This window comes from Symphalangus syndactylus, chromosome 17, assembly GCF_028878055.3.
Source record: "Symphalangus syndactylus isolate Jambi chromosome 17, NHGRI_mSymSyn1-v2.1_pri, whole genome shotgun sequence".
In the NCBI taxonomy this organism is placed as follows: Eukaryota; Metazoa; Chordata; class Mammalia; order Primates; family Hylobatidae; genus Symphalangus; species Symphalangus syndactylus.
The window spans coordinates 87,315,524-87,335,371 of record NC_072439.2 but is presented as its reverse complement, the minus strand read 5'-3'; the positions used below and the strand labels follow the sequence as shown (position 1 = coordinate 87,335,371).

The 19,848-nt window shown below is 41.5% G+C and overlaps 1 protein-coding gene across 4 annotated transcripts in view; it reads right to left on the bottom strand.

Annotated features, from left to right (window-relative positions):
* SENP2 (SUMO specific peptidase 2) overlaps positions 1-19,848 on the bottom strand; it is a 48,709-nt gene continuing 28,861 nt past the window's right edge. For 3 of the 4 annotated variants that reach the window (XM_063621942.1, XM_063621939.1, XM_063621943.1), the window contains 10 exons: positions 19,252-19,346; positions 18,342-18,393; positions 17,598-17,661; positions 16,268-16,444; positions 13,394-13,525; positions 11,212-11,415; positions 8,872-8,951; positions 6,740-6,824; positions 4,714-4,809; positions 1-1,321 (listed from right to left, as the gene is read on the bottom strand). In XM_063621942.1, coding sequence (XP_063478012.1) covers positions 1,259-1,321; positions 4,714-4,809; positions 6,740-6,824; positions 8,872-8,951; positions 11,212-11,415; positions 13,394-13,525; positions 16,268-16,444; positions 17,598-17,661; positions 18,342-18,393; positions 19,252-19,346 — 1,048 coding nt within the window. In that variant the 3' untranslated portion in view covers positions 1-1,258. The remainder of the gene's footprint in view (positions 1,322-4,713; positions 4,810-6,739; positions 6,825-8,871; positions 8,952-11,211; positions 11,416-13,393; positions 13,526-16,267; positions 16,445-17,597; positions 17,662-18,341; positions 18,394-19,251; positions 19,347-19,848) is intronic. The other variant, XM_063621941.1, reaches the window with a different exon arrangement.

Sequence of the window (19,848 nt, the reverse complement as noted above, 5' to 3'; positions counted from 1 at the left end):
TTTTTTAGGTTCTGCCAGACAACCTTTTATTACATCAGAAAAGCAACACTAGGCACTAGATCTTGCAAAATATGTTCTGACCAACTCTAAACTGTCTGAAGTTATAACCACATCAGTAAGGTTTTTAATGAACAAAAAAGTTAAATAGAAACTTTCATATGCAAAATAGATTATTGTGTAACTGGCAACCTCAGAGCCAAGTACTAAATTTTCTTCCACAAATTTCAGTGGGGATGGAGTGGGGAGATGTTAGTCTTCGTGAGTAGAAAACTTAATCTAGACTTAATATATAGAAAACAAAACCTCTGAGGAAAAATAGCTTTAAATTGAATAGTATCTTTTGAAATAAACAGTTCAGGCCAGTCCCTACAATTCTGAGGTTTATACTCAACCAGATCTGGGATGAAAACGAAGATTTAGGTTTACAGTTACTTCAAATCCATGAATCCAGTTTGAAGACTAAGCCAAGTCACCGCATTTCCAGAAAGGGAAGTCTCTTTAAGATGACCACAACACTCTTCGGAAGATGCTGGATAGTCAGAGTCCCTTGAGCACAGTCCCACTGTTCATGGCACTGCGCCAACGCTGTAGTGTCAGACTTCCTCTGAAAGGCAACGGGAGCCCTATCCCACAGCATTTTCATTTCTCCCAGCATTTTTTGAGCCTCAAAAAAAAACAAAAACAAAACAAAAAAAATCCCAAACCCTCCAGCTTCATGTTGGCAGTTACTGCTCCAGCTCCACTTCCTTCCGCCCCCAGTGAGAGTTCCCTCCTGCTCTTCAGCAGGGAGTGGCAGCTTGAGTAACCTTCCTTTCAGAAATAAATAGTTCAAACAAGTAATTTAGAGCTATCTGTAAAAGAGCAGCGGTAAATGACCACTGCCCATTATGTTTGCAAACGAGTGAGTGAATGAATACGCTGAACAAACACACAGAAAACAATTCACAGAATAAATCCTGCATTTCCCACATTCATAGGGAAAAGAATCTCTTAAAAAAAATATTAGTTAGCGTTTGTTCTTGTGTGGGTTGAACAGTCCAAAGCTCTGAGCAGGCACAGCCTTACAAACAGGATTGCAAGCAGCCCTCTGCACCCCAAGTCAGGATAGAGTACAGTGAGAGGCCTTCATGCACTTTTGACAGCTCAGTACCTGTGAGAACAGAAGTGATGCAGGGACTTTTTAACCCACAATGCATGAGGTATATGGAAATGTCTGTGAAAGAACCACCAGCAGCTAGAGGGACCAGGCAAAGTTTTCTCACAGCAACTGCTGATGAAGGATTTCCCACACCATCTTCTTCCGGAAGAGAGGCATCTGGTGCTGCAAAGAACCCCATAAACAACGCACGTGTTACATATTACTGTGCACACAGCACAAGCTTCAGGTGTAATGTAATAAAGCAGGATGTCCATGTTCTTTTTCTAAGCGTTGACATTTTTACATCATGGAACATACTTATAAAACCATTTTTAAAAGTTTATAATTACATGATATGTACCATAAGCATTTTTTTTTTTTTTTTTTTTTTGAGATGGAGTCTTGCTCTGTCGCCCAGGCTGAAGTGCAGTGGCACGATCTGCTCACTGCAACCTTTGCCTCCGGGGTTCGAATGATTCTTGTGCCTCAGTCTCCAGCATAGCTGGGACTACAGGCAATGTGCCACCACACCCTGCTTATTTTTTATATTTTTAGTAGAGACAGGGTTTCACCATGTTAGCCAGGCTGGTCTTGACCTCCTAACTGCAGGTGATCTGCCCGCCTCAGCATCCCAGCGTGCTAAGATTATAGGCAAAAGCCACCACTCGCGGCCTACCATAAGCATTTTCATATGTTAAGGAAAACCAAAGTAGGATGTAGAATTACACAGTATAGTACAACTTCACAGTCCTGCAAATATCCACGTGGTGGCAAAATAGGCAACTTTTCTACTTATATGAATTTTCAAAACATTCTAAAATGAACATATTCTGTTTTTTATGAGAAAAACTTATTTCTTTAAATAAAGAACAACGAAATCTACAAGTTTCTTTCTACTCTACCAGGTGTTGTACATTGCCAATTCTGTTCAAATAGCAACTTCTCCCTTTAAAATCTCATCTTGTTAGGTTCAGAGAACAGCCGACTGCTTTGCTACTTGGCAACATTAAACAATGAGATGTTTTGCTTAATAAATTATTCTGCTTTAACTGACAATCACTACCTGGGCAATTTGCAAAGAAGCAACACAAAAAGCAACTCCAAAATTACCCGTAGTACAACTAGTCCTTCTAGTGAAATCGGAAGTTCACATTCTTGGCCGGGCGCGGTGGCTCATGCCTGTAATCCCAGCACTTTGGGAGGCCAAGGTGGGCATATCACCTGAGGCCAGGAGTTTGAAACCAGCCTGACCAACGTGGAGAAACCCCATCTCTACTAAAAATACAAAATTAGCCGGGGGTGGTGGCGCATGCCTGTAATCCCAGCTACTCGGGAGGCTGAGGCGGGAGACTTGCTTGAACTTGGGAGGCAGAGGTTGCAGTGAGCTGAGATTGCGCCATTGCACTCCAGCCTGGGCAACAAGAACGAAACTCCATCTCAAACAAACAAAAAAAGAAGTTCACATTATTGAGGTACTCCTGATGTATCATTATAAATAGTTGGATGTCCCTTACTATAAACTAGTGATGTCACCAGGCGTGGTGGCACATGCCTGTAATCCCAGCACTTTGGAAGGCCAAGGCAGGTGGATCACCTGAGGTCAGGAGTTCAAGACCAGCCTGGCCAATATGGTGAAACCCTGTCTCTACTAAAAATGCAAAAATTAGCCAGGCATGGTGGTACATGCCTGTAGTCCCAGCTACTGGGGAGGCTGAGGCAGAAGAATCGCTTGAACCTGAGAGATGGAGGTTGCAGTGAGTCAAGGTCACACCACACTGCACTCCAGCCTGGGCAACAGAGCGACTCCATCTCAAAATAATAATAATAAACTAGTGATATCCTACCTAGGGGTGGGGGCTAAAAAGTCTTAACACATGATTCTTAAATTATTTTAAATAGTTCAAAACATCTAGTAAAAACTGCACATTTGCTCTTAGTAAAACTGCTGAGACTAAGCAATAAATGCCTTTATTTTTTTACTGGAATTGTATTAATTCAGCATGGGAGTTCTAGTTACTTCACATTATAATAGAGTTTGTATTACAGTTTGTATTCATGGAATACATACAGTTTGCTTGGTAGACAACATCTATCAGAATAAGGTCTGTGGATGAAAAATATTTTTTGATGAGGTTGTCCTCAGTTGTAAAAATGTTGAGAATCCACTGTTACAAATTATCAAGAATTCCCAACATACTTGAGTTTCCAATCAAATGCAAAGCCATGGAGAATTAAACAAACAAAAGAGCAGAACAGGCTGGGTGCGGTGGCTCATGCCTGTAATTCCAGCACTTTGGGAGGCTGAGACAGGTGGATCACAAGGTCAGGAGTTCAAGACCAGCCTGGCCAACATGGTGAAACCCCATCTCTGCTAAAAATACAAAAATTAGCTGGGCATGGTGGCGCATGCCTGTAGTCCCAGCTACTGGGGAGGCTGAGGCAGGAGAATCACTTGAACCCGGGAGGCAGAGGTTGTGGTAAGCTGAGATTGTGCCACTGCACTCCAGCCTGGGCAACGAAGCGAGACTTCATCTCAAAAAACAAAAACAAAAAAAAAAAACAAAACAAAAAAACACAAAAGAGCAGAACAGAAAGGAAAAGCAGTATTCACAAGTTACATCTTAGACCTGTGGCTTCAGTTCTCACAGGCCCATTTTTCCCCTGCTGTTAAACACTGACATACCTCTTTCTTTGCCTAGAAATAATAATACACAGGAACCAATGAATGCCAGAGTTCAGAGATTTGCAAATTGTGCCCATTGTGTCACCAAAGACTAGGATAAACCTGAGAGCAGATAAAATAACCCTGATTCTGGCAGGAGTAGGGCTAAAACCAAGATTTACAGCAATAAGAATAGCACAGCTACTACTATTTTTTTTTTTTTTTTTTTTGAGACGGCATTTCTCTCTTGTTGCCCCAGGCTGAAGTGCAATGGCACGATCTCAGCTTACCACAACCTCCACCTCCTGGGTTCAAGCAATTCTCCTGCCTCAGCCTCCCTAGTAGCTGGGATTACAGGCATGCACTACCACATGGCTAATTTTTTGTATTTTTAGTAGAGACATGGTTTCTCCATGTTGGTCAGGCTGGTCTCGAACTCCTGACCTCAGGTGATCCACCTGCCTCGGCCTCCCAAAGTGCTGGGATTACAGGCATGAGCTCAGCTACTACTATTTATTTTACTTATTTATTTTTGAGACAGAGTCTCGTTCTGTCGCCCAGGCTGGAGTGCACTGGTGCGACCTCGGCTCACTGCAACCTCCGCCTCCTGGGTTCAAGTGATTCTCCTGCCTCAGTCTCCTGAGTAGCTGGGATTATAGGCATGCACCACCACGCCTGGCTAATTTTTGTATTTTTAGTAGAGATGGGGTTTCACCATGTTGGCCAGGCTGGTCTTGAACTCCTGACCTCAGGTGATCCGCCCGCCTCGGCCTCCCAAAGTGCTGGGAATACAGGTGTGAGCCACCACGCCTGGACAGCTACTACTATTGAGAGCTGAATGTGTGCCAGGCGCTGGCCAAGTGCCTTATCTTGCTTAGTAACAAGTAAATGGATGAAGAGGGTCTTCACTCACCTGAGTAAATGTGATAGGTTTGTCCCTAGAAATATAATCTGCATATTTACAAGTAAACATTCCACAATCACTCCCATTCAACTGTTGAGGAATCTCCTAAAATTACAAAGAAAAAAGAAGAGAGGAAAGGGCAAAACATCATTAATTACGAATTCCTTGGACTTTTTCTAAATATTGCTGTAAACAATATTATAAAGGTAAATATTAAATCAAGTATTACCTAAACACACAGTCATATACAAAAAACACAATTATTCTCACTCTACGTGGTATAAAACATAGATCATAGCAAGGGAAAAACAGGCCTTGTGAGAACTGAAGCCACAGGTCTAAGATGTAACTTGTGAATACTGCTTTTCCTTTCTGGTCTGTTCTTGTGTTTGTTTAATTCTCCATGGCTCTGCATTTGATTGGAAACCCTAACTATGAGATGCAGTGCATGACCTCACAGGAAATGCTTTTCAGAAGAGAAAAACACAAAGTGAGAGTTGCATCTCTCAGCCCCCATTCCAAGAAACCAAACTGAAAGGAGGTTTACTACCAGGGATGCTAGTCAGAATTATTTCAGAAGCATTTATCAATTTTAAAAAGGGCCAAGTGTGGTCAATCGGAAATGTAACTTCTCTAGCTAAGAAAATAAGACTACTGCTTTGGACCCTACAGCTTCAAGGCGGACAGAGAGAAGTTCCTGGATAGGCTTTAACCAATTAGGATCTTGCCTTGACAGATCAGCTCTGCCGTAAGGCAAAAACAACACTTGCTACAAGCAGCACTAAGAGCATAATAAGCCAAAGGTGGTGGATTCTAAACCCACTGAGCTCACACCTTCTCCAGGCCTGTGTTGCCCTAATCTTGGCAGTCCCTGACACACTCTGGCTGTCAGTCACAATTAGCACAAGTTAGTAAGAGTACGGGAGAGGCCACTTCCACTGCTGGAAAACACACTAGATGACAACAGCTCAATGTTTACTCAAAGAAATGAAGTTGATTATGATTTTTAAAGTTTGCTTAAATACATACCACCCATACATACGCAGATACCTCACACTTTTCTCTTGAGCCTAGCATCTCTCACAGAATGGACAAAACTACAGACTACAATACACAAAGAAAGACAATTTGTTTTCTTTATTCCATTTCCCATACCAGAACACAGTATTCATCCTAACAGACTCTTCCTTATATCTGTGCTCTCCTTAGGAAATTTCAAAGCTTATCCTTCAAATTTTTCTTTTTTTTTTTTTGAGACAGTCTCGCTCTGTTGCCCAGGCTGGAGTGCAGTGGCGCGATCTCCGCTCACTGCAACCTCTGCCTACTGGGTTCAAGTGATTCTCCTGCTTCAGCCTCCTGAGTAGCTAGGATTATAAGCACGTGCCACCAGACCCAGTTAATTTTTAGTGGTGACAACATTTTGCCATGTTGGCCAGGCTGGTCTCAAATTCCTGACTTCAGGTGATCTGCCCACCTAGGCCTCCCAAAGTGCTGGGATTACAGGTGTGAGCCACCACGCCTGGCCCAAATTTTTCAGTTTAGAAATTAAAATGCTTTTTTGGCATGGGATCCTAAGACTTAAATAAACAAACTCCCAAATTTTGGAAAAGAAATGTAAACTTTCATTAGCACCAACCAGGAAATCAGCCAACTTGAATGTATTGGGTTTCTTCCCAATTCTGTGAGAGATATGCAAGCATACGTTAACATTTACATTTAGACAAGAAGATGAAAGCTAAGCAACCATTTTAGTTAAATTAATTGCTAAAGATTTAGAAGCAGATCATTCTTAAGATGTATACTCTGGCCAGGCATGGTGGCTCACACCTGTAATCCCAGCACTTTGTTTTGGGAGGCCCGAGACTAGCCTGGGCAACAAAGCAAGCTCCCATCTCTACAAAAAAGAAAGAAAAAAAAAGATGTGCACTTTAAAAGTATGCAGGGAGGGAGGAAGGGCAGGAAGGGAGCCAAATCTGGATAATATACTATTAGTAAATCCAACAAAGTATGTCAAATATAGATGATAGTCACTCACATGTGGTTTCATGCTGTAATGGGTCCACTCTAAAAGATTCAGATCAATATTTCTTTTGGTCTTACTTTCATCCTGTAAATACTGACTAAAACGCAAAACAAAGAAGGAATACATCAATAAATCCCTACAGAAACTAACCATTATGGTTACAAAGGGCTTTGTGATGTTAAACAGATATGCCATTCTCAAATCCATATTCATTAGCTTTTTAAAAACGTGACTGCTTTCTGGATTTTTTTTTTTTAAGACAGAGTCTCGCTCTGTCGCCCAGGCTGGAGTGCAGTGGCGCAATCTCTGCCTCCCAGGTTCACACCATTCTCCTGCCTTAGCCTCCCAAGTAGCTGGGACCACAGGAGCACGCCCCCACGCCCTGCTAATTTTTTGTATTTTTCTTAGTAGAGACGGGGTTTCACCGTGTTAGCCAAGATGGTTTCGATCTCCTGAGCCTGTGATCCCGCCTGCCTCAGCCTCCCAAAGTGGCTTTCTGGATTTTTTATTTAATTTGAGGAGGTCTGCTTACAAAAATTGTACATGGTTGTTTTTAGAAGTTGAAATATATATCAGGTTGATAAGCATTAGATGCCCCCACCAAAATTAAGATATAAAAAAATAACATAGGCCAGGTGTGCTGGCTCATGCCTGTAATCCCAGCACTTTGGGAGGCCAAGGCGGATGGATCACCTGAGGTCGGGAGTTTGAGACCAGACTGACCAACATGGAGAAACCTCGTCTCTACTAAAAATACAAAATTAGCTGGGCGTGGTGGCACAAGCCTTTAATCCCAGCTACTTGGGAGCTGAGGCAGGAGAATCTCTTGAACCCGGGAGACAGAGGTTGCGGTGAGCTGAGATCACGCCATTGCACTCCAGGCTGGGTGGCAAGAGTGAAACTCCATCTCAAAAAATAAATAAATAAATAAGTAACATAAAAAGCCAAAGACCACCAGGCACAGTGGCTCACGCCTGTAATCCCAGCACTTTGGGAGGCTGGGGCAGGCGGATCACCTGAGGTTGGGAGTTCAAGACCAGCCTGATCAACATGGAGAAAACCCGTCTCTACTAAAAATTCAAAAATTAGCCAGGCGTAGTGACAGAAGCCTGTATTCCCAGCTTCTTGGGAGGCCGAGGCACGAGCATCACTTGAACCCAGGAGGCAGAGGTTGCAGTGAGCTGAGACTGCACCACTGCATGGGGTGACACAATGAGAGTCCATCTCAAAAAAAAAAAAAAAAAAAGCATGAATGTAATAAAATATGAATTTTCAAATCCTGTTATAAGCAGCACATCAAACTATACTGCATGATCCCAGTAAGAACATTTCTATACATGGGATAATATATGTATATGTACGAACGCAAATGTATGTGGGCACAATTTATACACATCTTACAAAGAAAAGACTAGAAGAAAATCATTTTATAAACAATTGGTGTATCTTATGATTTTTAGAATCTTCTTCTCTATGCTTTTCATTCAAGATAACCATAAAAAAAATTATTTTATACTAAAACAATATGGAATTATTGTTAGCAACAACTTTTCTTCACAAGATTCATTTGTCCTTAGTAAAGTTAAAAGAAGGAACTTCATTGTGAGCAGAAAAGGAAAAATGGACCCATCTTACTGACGCATTTCCTCACTGAACTCATGTTACTACCTTACCTAGCTAAGAAGTAGCTATGCTTTAAAGACCGGTTTCCATTATAGCAATTACTATTTGAAACAGTCCCCTCAAACCACACACTTTAAACACTGCCCCTGGGTTCTGAGATAAACCCAACTCTCATGGAAAGCATAAAGATATGAGTGGGCTTAAGAATTTAGAGGACTAACGCTCCCCAACTAACAGTTGCTTAGAACCTTCAGAATAACGTATCAATCCCAAAGAAATCTAATGCAAATCACAGGATTCTAATAAGATCTATTTTACATCATAATACATGACAAACTTGTTTCCAGTGATGCTACTAAACATATTTTCTCAGTTGAAATCAGCTATTAAAAATAAAATGCATGCTAAGTCCTGAAGTAGCCTTAACTATACATTAGACTACCATCCACACAGCTTCCTAGGATGAGATAGAAGAGAGATCACCTCAACACAGGGTAGTGAGGTTTTCAACCTTTACTTACAGGAGAATCTCACAGATCCTGTGGCCCTTTTGTCCCATAGAATCCAGATATTTAAGACACTTTTTTCTTAGGTCAATCACCTATAATGGAAAAAAGATAACATCCAGAAACATCTTAAATGTAAGAGGAGTGAGAATTTTACTTCCAAAAATAAAAGCATCTTTTAAAAAATACATGTACCAATATAAATTTTTTATGTATCTCAGAAATCCATTTATGGGCCAGGCATGGTGGCTCACACCTGTAATCCCAGCACTTTGGGAGGCTGAGGCGGGCGGATCATGAGGTCAGGAGTTCGAGACCAGCCTGACCAACATGGTGAAACCCCGTCTCTACTAAAAATACAAAAATTAGTAAGGCGTGATGGCACACGCCTGTAATCCTAGCTGCTCAGGAGGCTGAGGCAGGAGAATCACTTGAACCCCTGAGGCAGAGGTTGCAGTGAGCCGAGATTGTGCCACTGCACTCTAGCCTGGGTGACAGCGAGACTCTGTCTCAAAAAAAAAAAGAAAAACGATACCCATTTATATTGGTACATGTATTAATTTTTTTTTTAAGTTAAAAATGTATCTTATGTATCTTTAGTAAAAAAAAGTGTGTTTTTAAGTTAAAAAAATTAGTGGTCCTCTCAGAGTGATGAGACTTTTTTTTTTTGCTTTCTTTATATCTGTATCTTTCTTTCTTTCCTTTTCTTCTTTTCTTTTCTTTTTTTTTTTTTTTTTTTTGAGACAAGATCTCACTCTGTCACCCAGGCTGGAGTGCAGTGGTGTGATCACAGCTCACTGCAGCCTCAACCTCCTGGGCTCAGGGAATCTTCCACCTCAGCCTCCCAAGTAGCTGGGACCACAAGTGTGCACCACCACGCCCAGCAAATTTTTAAATTTTTGTATAGACAGGGTCTTTACATGTTGCCCAGGCTGGTCTCAAACTCTTGGGCTCAAGCAACCCCTCCTGCCCCAGCCTCCTGAAGTCTGGGATTATAGGCATGAGCCACCACACCAGGCCTTATAAATGCATTTTTCTGCAATAAACCTGTACTATCTTGTAAACAAAACTAAATAAATATAATAACCCTTATGTGTACTAAGACTCTTTCCTGTTAAAAATGAAAGCTCCTCGGCCAGGCGCGGTGGCTCCCACCTATAATCCCAGCACTTTGGGAGGCTGAGGTGGCGGATCACGAGGTCAGGAGTTCGAGACCAGCCTGACCAACATGGTAAAACCCCATCTCTACTGAAAATACAAAAGTTAGCCAGGTATGGTGGTGCACACCTGTAATCCCAGCTACTCAGGAGGCTGACGCAAGATAATCGCTTGAACCCGGGAGGCGGGCTGCAGGGAGCCGAGATCGGGCCACTGCACTCCAGCCTGGGAAACAGAGCAAGACTCCATCTCAAAAAAAAAAAAAAAAAAAGAAAGCTCCTCAAGTACAAGGACTTTGTCTTGTAGCCTTCTAAAAGTTGTTCAACTCAAGAACTAAAAAGGAGGCCAGGTGCAGCATCTCACCCATCATTTTGAGAGGCTGAGGTGGGAGGACTGCTTAAAGCCAGGAGCTCGAGACTAGCTTGGGCAAAAAAACAAGACTCTTGTCTCTACAAAAAAATTAAAATAAATTTAAAAAAATTAGCCAGGCATAGTGGTGCATGTCTGTGGTCCCAGCTACCTGGGAGGCTAAAGTGAGAGGATCACTTGTGCCCAGGAGGTGGAGGTTACAGTGAGCTATGGTTGTGCCACTGCACGCCAGCCTGGGTGGCAAAATGAGACCCTGTCTCTAAAAATAAAAATTAAGAAAAAAAAAAAAAGAAAAAGAAAAAAAGGCCAGGCATGGTGGCTCACACCTGTAATACCGGCACTTTGAAAAACCAAGGCAGGAGAACCACTTGAGGCCAGGCGTTGGATACCAACCAGGGCAACATAGCAAGACTCCATCTTGCCAAATAAATAAAATTAGGCAAGCATGGTGGACCATGCCTGTAGTCCTAGTCACTCAGGAGGCTGAGGCAGGAGGATCACCTGAGTCCAGGACTTCCAGGCTGCAATGAGCTATGATCACACCAGTTCACTCCAGCCTGGGCAACAGAGCGAGACCTGGTCTCTAATTTTAAAAAATAGTAAAATAAAATAAACATAAAATTTTTAAAAGAATAAATAAATAAAAAGAACTAAAAGGGTTGGGTGAAGGATGGGACATTAAAAAAAAAAACTAAAAAGAGACTCTGCAGAGTATGCTTATAATATATACTATTGGCCTCTATACACAGGGCAGAAAAGGGCAGCATTATTTTTAAAAAATGGTCTTTATCCAAGTCCAACAATTAACCATTAACCCTCTCTACTCACCACCAGGCTCCAATGTACCTTCCGATGAATAGGCACCAGAATAATTTCTTGTTCAAAGAGATTTACCCCTTTGGTCCATCGTTTCACTGCTTGGTAACCCCCAGACTTTAATTTAGGATAGAAGAAAGTACTGAATACATGAAGTGCTGGATAGCCTTGCTTTTTATTTCTTTCCACCAGAAGATTCATGTAAAAATTAATGACCTACAAAATACCAAGGGAGCAAAAGCTGGAACATGGCAAACATATTATCAAAACTAAATTTCTACCTGAATAAGGATGAATTCAAAGGTAAGGTACTAAAGAAGGGGATAAAAAGACTGTCTATAGTAGAAGACAGGGGAAAAAGTGATCAGTGCAAAATGGGACACATGAAAATGGAATGAAACTGTACTTTTAAGGCATGTGAGTAACACTTAACAGCCAGAAGAAGGAATCCAGGAAGAAAGTCTGTGCAATGGAAAGATCTACATAACTGTATCACACCAAAAATACACAGAAATATTAACAGTAAGTGAATTTTACTACATATAAATTAGACTTCAATTTTAAAATATTAACTGGAAGGACATACACCAAAATAATAACATTTTATTTATCTCTGAGTGGTGATACTTTTTTTTTGAGATGGAGTCTTGCTCTGTCGCCCAGGCTGGAGTCCACTGGCGCGATCTCGGCTCACTGCAAGCTCTGCCTCCCAGGTTCACGCCATTCTCCTGCCTCAGCCTCCCGAGCAGCTGGGACTACAGGTACCCGCCACCACGCCTGGCTAATTTTTTTGTATTTTTAGTAGAGATAGGGTTTCACGGTGTTAGCCAGGATGGTCTCGGTCTCCTGACCTCGTGATCCGCCCGCCTCAGCCTTCCGAAGTGCTGGGATTACAGGCGTGAGCCACCATGCCCGGCCGAGTGGCGGTACTTTTGAACAGTAATATTTTTTATTTTCCTGTATTTTCCAAATGTTCTACGATAAACAAATTACATTTATAATGTAAAACAAAACATTCCTGTTTTCTTTTTTTTTTTCAGACGGAGGCTTGCTCTGTCGCCCAGGCTGGAGTGCAGTGGCATGATGTTGGCTCACTGCAAGCTCCACCTACCGGGTTCACGCCATTCTCCTGCCTCAGCCTCCCGAGTTGCTGGGACTACAGGCACCCACCACCGTGCCCGGCTAATTTTTTTGTATTTTCAGTACAGACGGGGTTTCACTGTGGTCTCGATCTCCTGACCTCGTGATCCACCCGCCTCAGCCTCCCATAGTGCTGGGCTTACAGGCGTGAGCCACCGCGCCGGCCAGCATTCCTGTTTTCAAAGAATGTGTTTATAAGTAACTAGTCATAGGGGACTTCCTTCAAAGAGAGAAGATGCAGCAGCTAAGCAGTTCGGGGAAGAACCCACCAGAAAATTGTCAAAGAACTTAAGAGTTAGCTTTTGCTAAATGTATTAAGGATACAGGATGACAAGTTAGGCAAAATTTTTCAGCTATCACTCAAAGAAAAATACATATAGTATTTAGTGATCAATATATCCCTTTATTACTCAAAAAATAAAACAGGCCAGGCACGGTGGCTCACGCCTGTAATCCCAGCACTTTGGGAGGCCAAGGCGGGTGGATCACCTGAGGTCCAGAGTTTGAGACCAATTTGGCCAACATGGAGAAACCCCATCTCTACTAAAAATACAAAATTAGCCGGGCATGGTGGCGCATGCCTGTAATCCCAGCTACTTGGGAGGCTGAGGTAGGAGAATTGCTTGAACCTAGGAGGCGGAGGCTGCACTGAGCCAAGATCGCGCCATCGCACTCCAGCCTGGACAAGAGCGAAACTCTGTCTCAAAAACAAAACCAAAAAACAAAAACAAAAAAACAGCTACTATAAGAATTCACCTAAAATACATTATCACTTGCTGCTTCCTCCCATTCATCAGCTGTACCCAGGGTTTATTGAAGACCAGTAAATGAAGTGGTGGATGCAATAAAATACAGACGCAGAAAAGGGAAACATCGCTAATGAAAGGCAGAAAATCAGAACTAACCATCTTTTTAAGATTTAAGATGTTTTTGTTTTAATTATAACTAAGAGTTGCTTTACCAACCCATTATAACTGGGTAGGAGTCACTTTGATTATAGATAATAAATAAATAAACTTAATGATAGCCAAAAGGGGGAGGGAATACAACTTACTTCATCATTGAGCCAGTGATAGTTCTTTAATGTCTGAATATCTCCTCGAGTAATTCGCAATTTGAAAGCACTACTTAGGATTTCATCCTGTGGGCCATGGCCTAGGGCATTACTGATTTCCTTTTCCATGTCCTGAATTAAAAAGTCCAGAAGTTGCTATTTTAATATAGAACCATTCATTATCAGTTATTGAAAACCCTGAGACTGAAAAAAGTTTTTCATTTCGGCAACACCTGACTCAAGAAAAATATACTATCAAAGACCTACTAAACTACAGTATGAAAACCTTTTTTTCTTATTTTTAGTAATAGAGATGTTTTAGCAATAGATTATATTGCCCAAGTTGGTTGCAAACTCCTGGGCTCAAGCAATACCCGCCTTGGCCTCCCAAAGTGCTGAGATTATAGGCATGAGCCACTGCACCAGCTCTGAAAATATTTTAACTTATAACTACAAAGCAGTCTTATTTATTTGTTGTAAGTAATACTTACAACAAATCCTGGTTCACTTATTAGTTTGTGGAAACAATAATTTAATAATAATATTTACATCTAAAGTATAGTCTCAATTTTCCTACTACTATGTATTAACCACTATTGAGTCAAACACGGTGTTAGATGCTTGAAGCACATCATTGATCCATATTAGTGAGGAAGATATTATTACCATTTTATAAAGAAGAAAATTGAAACCCAGAGAATTTATTTTACATATTCAAAGTCATATAATTATTAAAAGGTAGAACGAAGATTTGAACCCAGGTGCATCTAATTTCCTGGCCTTTGCTCCCTTCATAATACTAAAATCCTGATTTCCACTTTAAACTTTTTTTTTTTTTTTGGAGATGGAGTCTCGCTCAGTCACCCAGGCCGGAGTGCAGTGGCGCGCTCTCGGCTCACTGCAAGCTCCACCTCCCGGGTTCACGCCATTCTCCTGCCTCAGCCTCCCAAGTAGCTGGGACTACAGGGGCCCGCCACTACGCCCGGCTAATTTTTTGTATTTTTAGTAGAGCCAAGGTTTCACTGTGTTAGCCAGGATGGTCTCGATCTCCTGACCTCGTGATCCGCCCATCTCGGCCTCCCAAAGTGCTGGGATTACAGGTGTGAGCCACTCGCCTGGCCCTTTTTTTTTTTTTTTTTTTTTGAGACAGATTCTCACTTTGTCACCCAGGCTGGAGTGTATGCAGCTGCATGATCTCAGTTCACTGCAACCTCTGCCTCCCAGGTTCAAGCAATTTTCATGCCTCAGTCTCCTGATTAGCTGGAATTACAGGTGTGCACCACCATGCCAGCTATTTTTTTGTATTTTTAGTAAAGACGGGGTTTCACTATGCTGGCCAGGCTGGTCTCAAACTCCTGACTTCATGATCCACCCGTCTTGGCTTCCCAAAGTGCTGGGATTACAGGCATGAGCCACCGCGCCCATTCTCTCTTTTAAACTTTTAAAACATCAAAATAGGCTGGGTGCGGTGGCTCACACCTGTAATCCCAGTACTTTGGAAAGCCAAGACGGGCGGATCATGAGGTCAGGAGTTCAAGACCAGCCTTGGCCAGCATGGTGAAACCCCATCTCTACTAAAAATACAAAAATTAGCTGGGCGTGGTGGCACGCACCTGTAGTCCCAGCTACGCAGGAGGCTGAGGCAGAAGAATCACTTGAACCTGGGAGGCAGAGGTTGCAGTAAGCTGAGATCGTGCCACTGCACTCCAGCCTGGCAACAGAGCAAGACTCCATCTCAAAAATAAATAAATAAATAAAACATCAAAATAAGATTAGGACATCTAAGGGGTCATACCATCCTTTTTGACATGAAGAGAATAAGCAAACAGGCAGAAACTTGGAAACCACCCAGCAGTCTAGCAATTGACTCCTTATGGAATAAATGGCTTCATCATACTAAAGAATTATGCAGATAAATGCATTATTTAAGATACAAAACTACATCTATAAACCCAATAGAAATTATTTTCCTCTAGGCCAGGGGCAGTGGCTTGCACCTATAATCTCAGCACTTTGGGAGGCCGAGGTGGGTAGATCATCTAAGGTCAGGAGTTCGAGACCAGCCTGGCCAACATGATGAAACCCGGTCTCTACTAAAAATACAAAAATTAGCTGGGCATGGTGGCAGGTGCCTGTAATCCCAGCTACTAGGGAGGCTGACCCAGGAGAATCACTTGAATCCAGGAGGCAGAGTTGCAGTGAGCCAAGATCACGCCATTGCACTCCAGCCTGGGCAACAAGAGCGAAACTCTGTCTCAAAAAAAAGAAATTATTTTCTTCTAAATATATGCTTCTTCCCACTGCACATAGCTTCACTATTTTATGGATCTCTCTCTCCACCTGCATGCCCAATATAATAGTAAGTATTCAAGAGATTTGCCTACTAGGGCAACGTTGTGGAGGAAGCCAAGATGTGGGCACATCTTTAAAATAAGAATTTTAACTACCTTCATTCTTTATGTTCTGTAAGTTTTTACTATTTTCAAATGCAATAATCAACAAAGGGGGCATTTTAGTAAACTATAATAACTTTTTTAAAAAATGCAATGAACTTATTCCTAATGCCAAACCCATACCATATAACTCAACATATTTGAAAGTTGGAATTTACAAAGAATCTGTTGTATTCCAAGATATGAGATGGTTGTGTCGACTCACATTTGTTGAATGTCAGTCTGATCCCTTAGGCCACTAATGATCATGACTCACTAAAGATCAATGTAGTCAAAGTGAATAAACAGACCATGGACCTGACATGTTTTCATATATTCATCCCTAGCCTGGAGAAAGTCCTCAAGACAAAACATTCAAGTTAGAATAACTGAGGTTATTTAAAGACATGCCTCTTTTTAGGATCAATACAAAGAACAATACCTCTGTAAGTTCAAGGAGATCGTCCGTTCTTCTGTCCCTCTCTTTGCCTGAGCAATTCTTTTCCTTTGTCTCAATTATTGACACTTTCCTCCTGAGTAAGCCATTGCTTCCACTGCCCAGGCGGAGTCGGGCCGACACTTCTTCTGATAGGTCAGGCTCCAGTTGGTATCCCCTCCTCTGATCAAAAAATTATCTAAATTCTACTGACATGTTTGATACTTACAAATATAAACACAGATTACACATGAAATATAAAACTGCCACTAATGTGAAAGAAAAGAGAATTAGCAAATCCCCCAAGTGAGTAGAGTTACCCCATCTGTCTGTCCCTGCAAGGGGGAACAAAAAAAGCTCCAGACCTAGGCCTCACAGGACCCTCAGTTATAAACCATCAAACAGAACACTCACCACCTTCCCTGGAAGTAGCAAGAAAAGTATTTTCAGTTCTCCTATCACAATTAAAATTAGTAAGTTTAAAAGATACTATGAAAGTTTTAAACAGCGAAAAATATGACCCACAATCCCATCACTCAGAATAAATCCCGACTATCTTTATAGCAACTAAACTTGGTTCTAGTATATCCTTGAAAAAAGTCATTTTATATTACAGAAAATGCACAAAACATTAATGTATCACTTAATTCGTTTTTGTAAAATGAACACCTATATAAACCACAACTGTGGTAAACAAATAGAATTCTGCCAGCAACCCAGAACATATCATCTCTTTCCAGAGATGTATGATTTTTAAGAAATTCTCCCTAAGAAGCCATAAAATGTAGGTAACATGTTGGTATGGAGGCAGGTTGGTCTCTCATAAACAAAGGTGGCTACTGTACAGAGGCAAAACTCCCAACAATTCAGAAGAAAAAAGTTCTGTGTTTTCAATGCTTCCTGCTGCTTTTTTTTTTTTGAGACAGAGTCTCATTCTGTCACCTAGGCTGGAGTGCTATGGTGTGATCACAGCTCACTGCAGCCTTGACCTCCTGGGCTCAAGCGATCCTCCCACCTTAGCTTCCCAAGTAGCTGGGATTACAGACATGCCACCATGCCTGGCTAACTTTTTAATTTTTTTGTGGAGACAGTCTCACTATGTTGCCCAGGCTGGTCTCAAACTCCTGGGCTCAAGTGATCCTTCTGCCTTGGCCTCCCAAAGTTCTGGGATTACAGGCATGAGCCACTGTGCCTGGCTGGCTTGCTGCTTTTTTAAAGAAAAACAACAGAATTAACAATCAAAGTTATATGTATACTTTTTCTTGCTTTTCATGGGCACCAAAACATAAGTTATGTAAGTAAACAGATATCAAATGTAACTAGGATTTTTACTTACACTTTCATTTTCAAATCTGATTCCAACCATCTTCTCTGTATCAGTAATTTTCCCCTTTGAACACCTAAGGAAAAAAATTGAGAGATGATAGACTTCTGCTAGATGATTCAAACCTAGTACATCCTAGTTTTAGAAATAAGATTTCGTAATTTGTAAATAAAAATTGCGTTGAGTTTATATAATACTCTAAACCAGGAGTCAACGAACTTTTCTGAAAAGGAACAGACAGTATTTTAGGCTTTGCAGGTTTTATGGTCTTGGGCACATCGTGGCAACTCTGCCACTGTAATTTAAAAGCAGCCAGACAGTATGTAAATGAATTTGCATGTCCCAATAGAAATTTACTATACAAAAATAGGCAAGTAGACCAGATTAACCCATGGGCCATAGTTTACAAACTTTGCTGTAAACCATCATCCCAAAAATCCTAAAGCATGCAGAGCTGCCTTTACTGTTCCTATCCTAAAGACACTGATCACTAGACATCCCCACTCCAACCAAACTCCCATCTAAGAAGCATGTGTTTCTCCCAACCCCTGATGCCTGGGAGATAAGGGGCACCCCCCAACCCACCAGGCTAGGGTGGGCATCTGACACAACAGCCAGCTACCTATCTACCCTATATGCTGACCAACTACCAGAACTCAAGAGAGTTCACAATTCCTCAGAACTGCTTACTTATAAATACAGCTTATAAAGAAAATATATATTAAAAGAAAGTGTAGAATGAACTGAATGTCGTACCTCTTTTCACTTCTCAATGAACATAGAGGTCCCCTTGTTTCAACAAGTCTATCTGTGAGGATGGTGAAGAAAAGATGAAATGTTTCCTTCATTAATGAATAATATAGTTAGAATTTCAGCTTACAGAGTTTCCACAACATCAAGACATTCCTCTACATTGAAATGCTACAGTGAATTCCAAAGACACTAGCCTCCCTATATACTAAGTTGCCTAAAAAATGCATACATATCTTTGCTGTTTAAATATAATCTTTACTATAAACTGAGTGATATCTGCTTATTTGGTAAGCTGTCATTTAGTGGACAGTAAGTGGAGAAATATAAGGAAATTGTTATATAAGGAATATAATAAAATTTCAGCTCACAAAATAGTTGCTACTATCTAGCAGCTTAGGAATAATAATCCAGAGCCATGTTATGAATCTGCTTCACCCTGAAACAGCTTTTCTATTAAATTCCTAGATAAGCCCCAGTCAATGCTGTGAGGTTTTTTTTTTTTTCTGAGACAGAGTCTCGCTGTCACCCAGGCTGGAGTGCAGTGGCGTGATCTTGGCTCACTGCAACCTCCACCTCCCAGGTTCAGGCAATTCTACTGCCTCAGCCTCCTGAGTAGCTGGGATTACAGGAAAGTGCCACCACGCCTGGCTAATTTTTGTATTTTTAGTAGAGATGGGGTTTACCATGTTGGCCAGGCTGGTCTTGAACTCCTGACCTCAGGTGATCCACCTGCCTTGGCCTCCCAAAGTGCTGGGATTGCAGGCGTAAGCCACCACGCTCGGCCCAATGCTGCGAGATTTGACAATATTTTGGTACACCATCTACACTTGAATGCCAATTTTCTACCTCATATGAACAGTGTAACATGAACTAAGGTCAATATATTAAGACAAGGCTAAATCTGGGAACTCACATTGTTTTGGAACAAACTGAGTTGTTTTGACTCCGTGATTTTGCTCTTCCCCCCAGCCTTTGGTCTTTAATGTGTCCATCTGACTTCTTTGAGAACTTAGAAACAAAAAAGTGAGGGAGATCAGATACAAAAGCAAAGTCTACCATTAATATGCATTATCTCCGTCCAGCAAGCTTCTCCAAATAGGGGTGATTATGCTATTATATCAAATTACAACAGAAAGGAAGCAACTATGTGGGACTAGGATAAAAGGAGTCTAATCCTGATTCTAATAATATTTCAGCCAGGTCACCCAATGTCCAGTTTCTCTGTAAAATCAGAGGTTCTGAATCCCCAGTGATGCATTAACTGAAAAATCTCAGTGTGATAAAACTCAGATTAAAAGATAAAAAAACTTTTTAAGCTATATATTTAAATGGATCCTGAAACATACATTAAAAGCAAGAACTTTTTGTTTTTTGAGACAGAGTCTCGCACTGTCGCCCAGGCTGGAGTGCAGTGGTGTGATTTTGGCCTCACCAAAATCTCTACCTCTCAGGTTCAAGCGGTTCTCCTGCCTCAGCCTCCCAAGTAGCTGGGATTACTGGCGCATGCCAC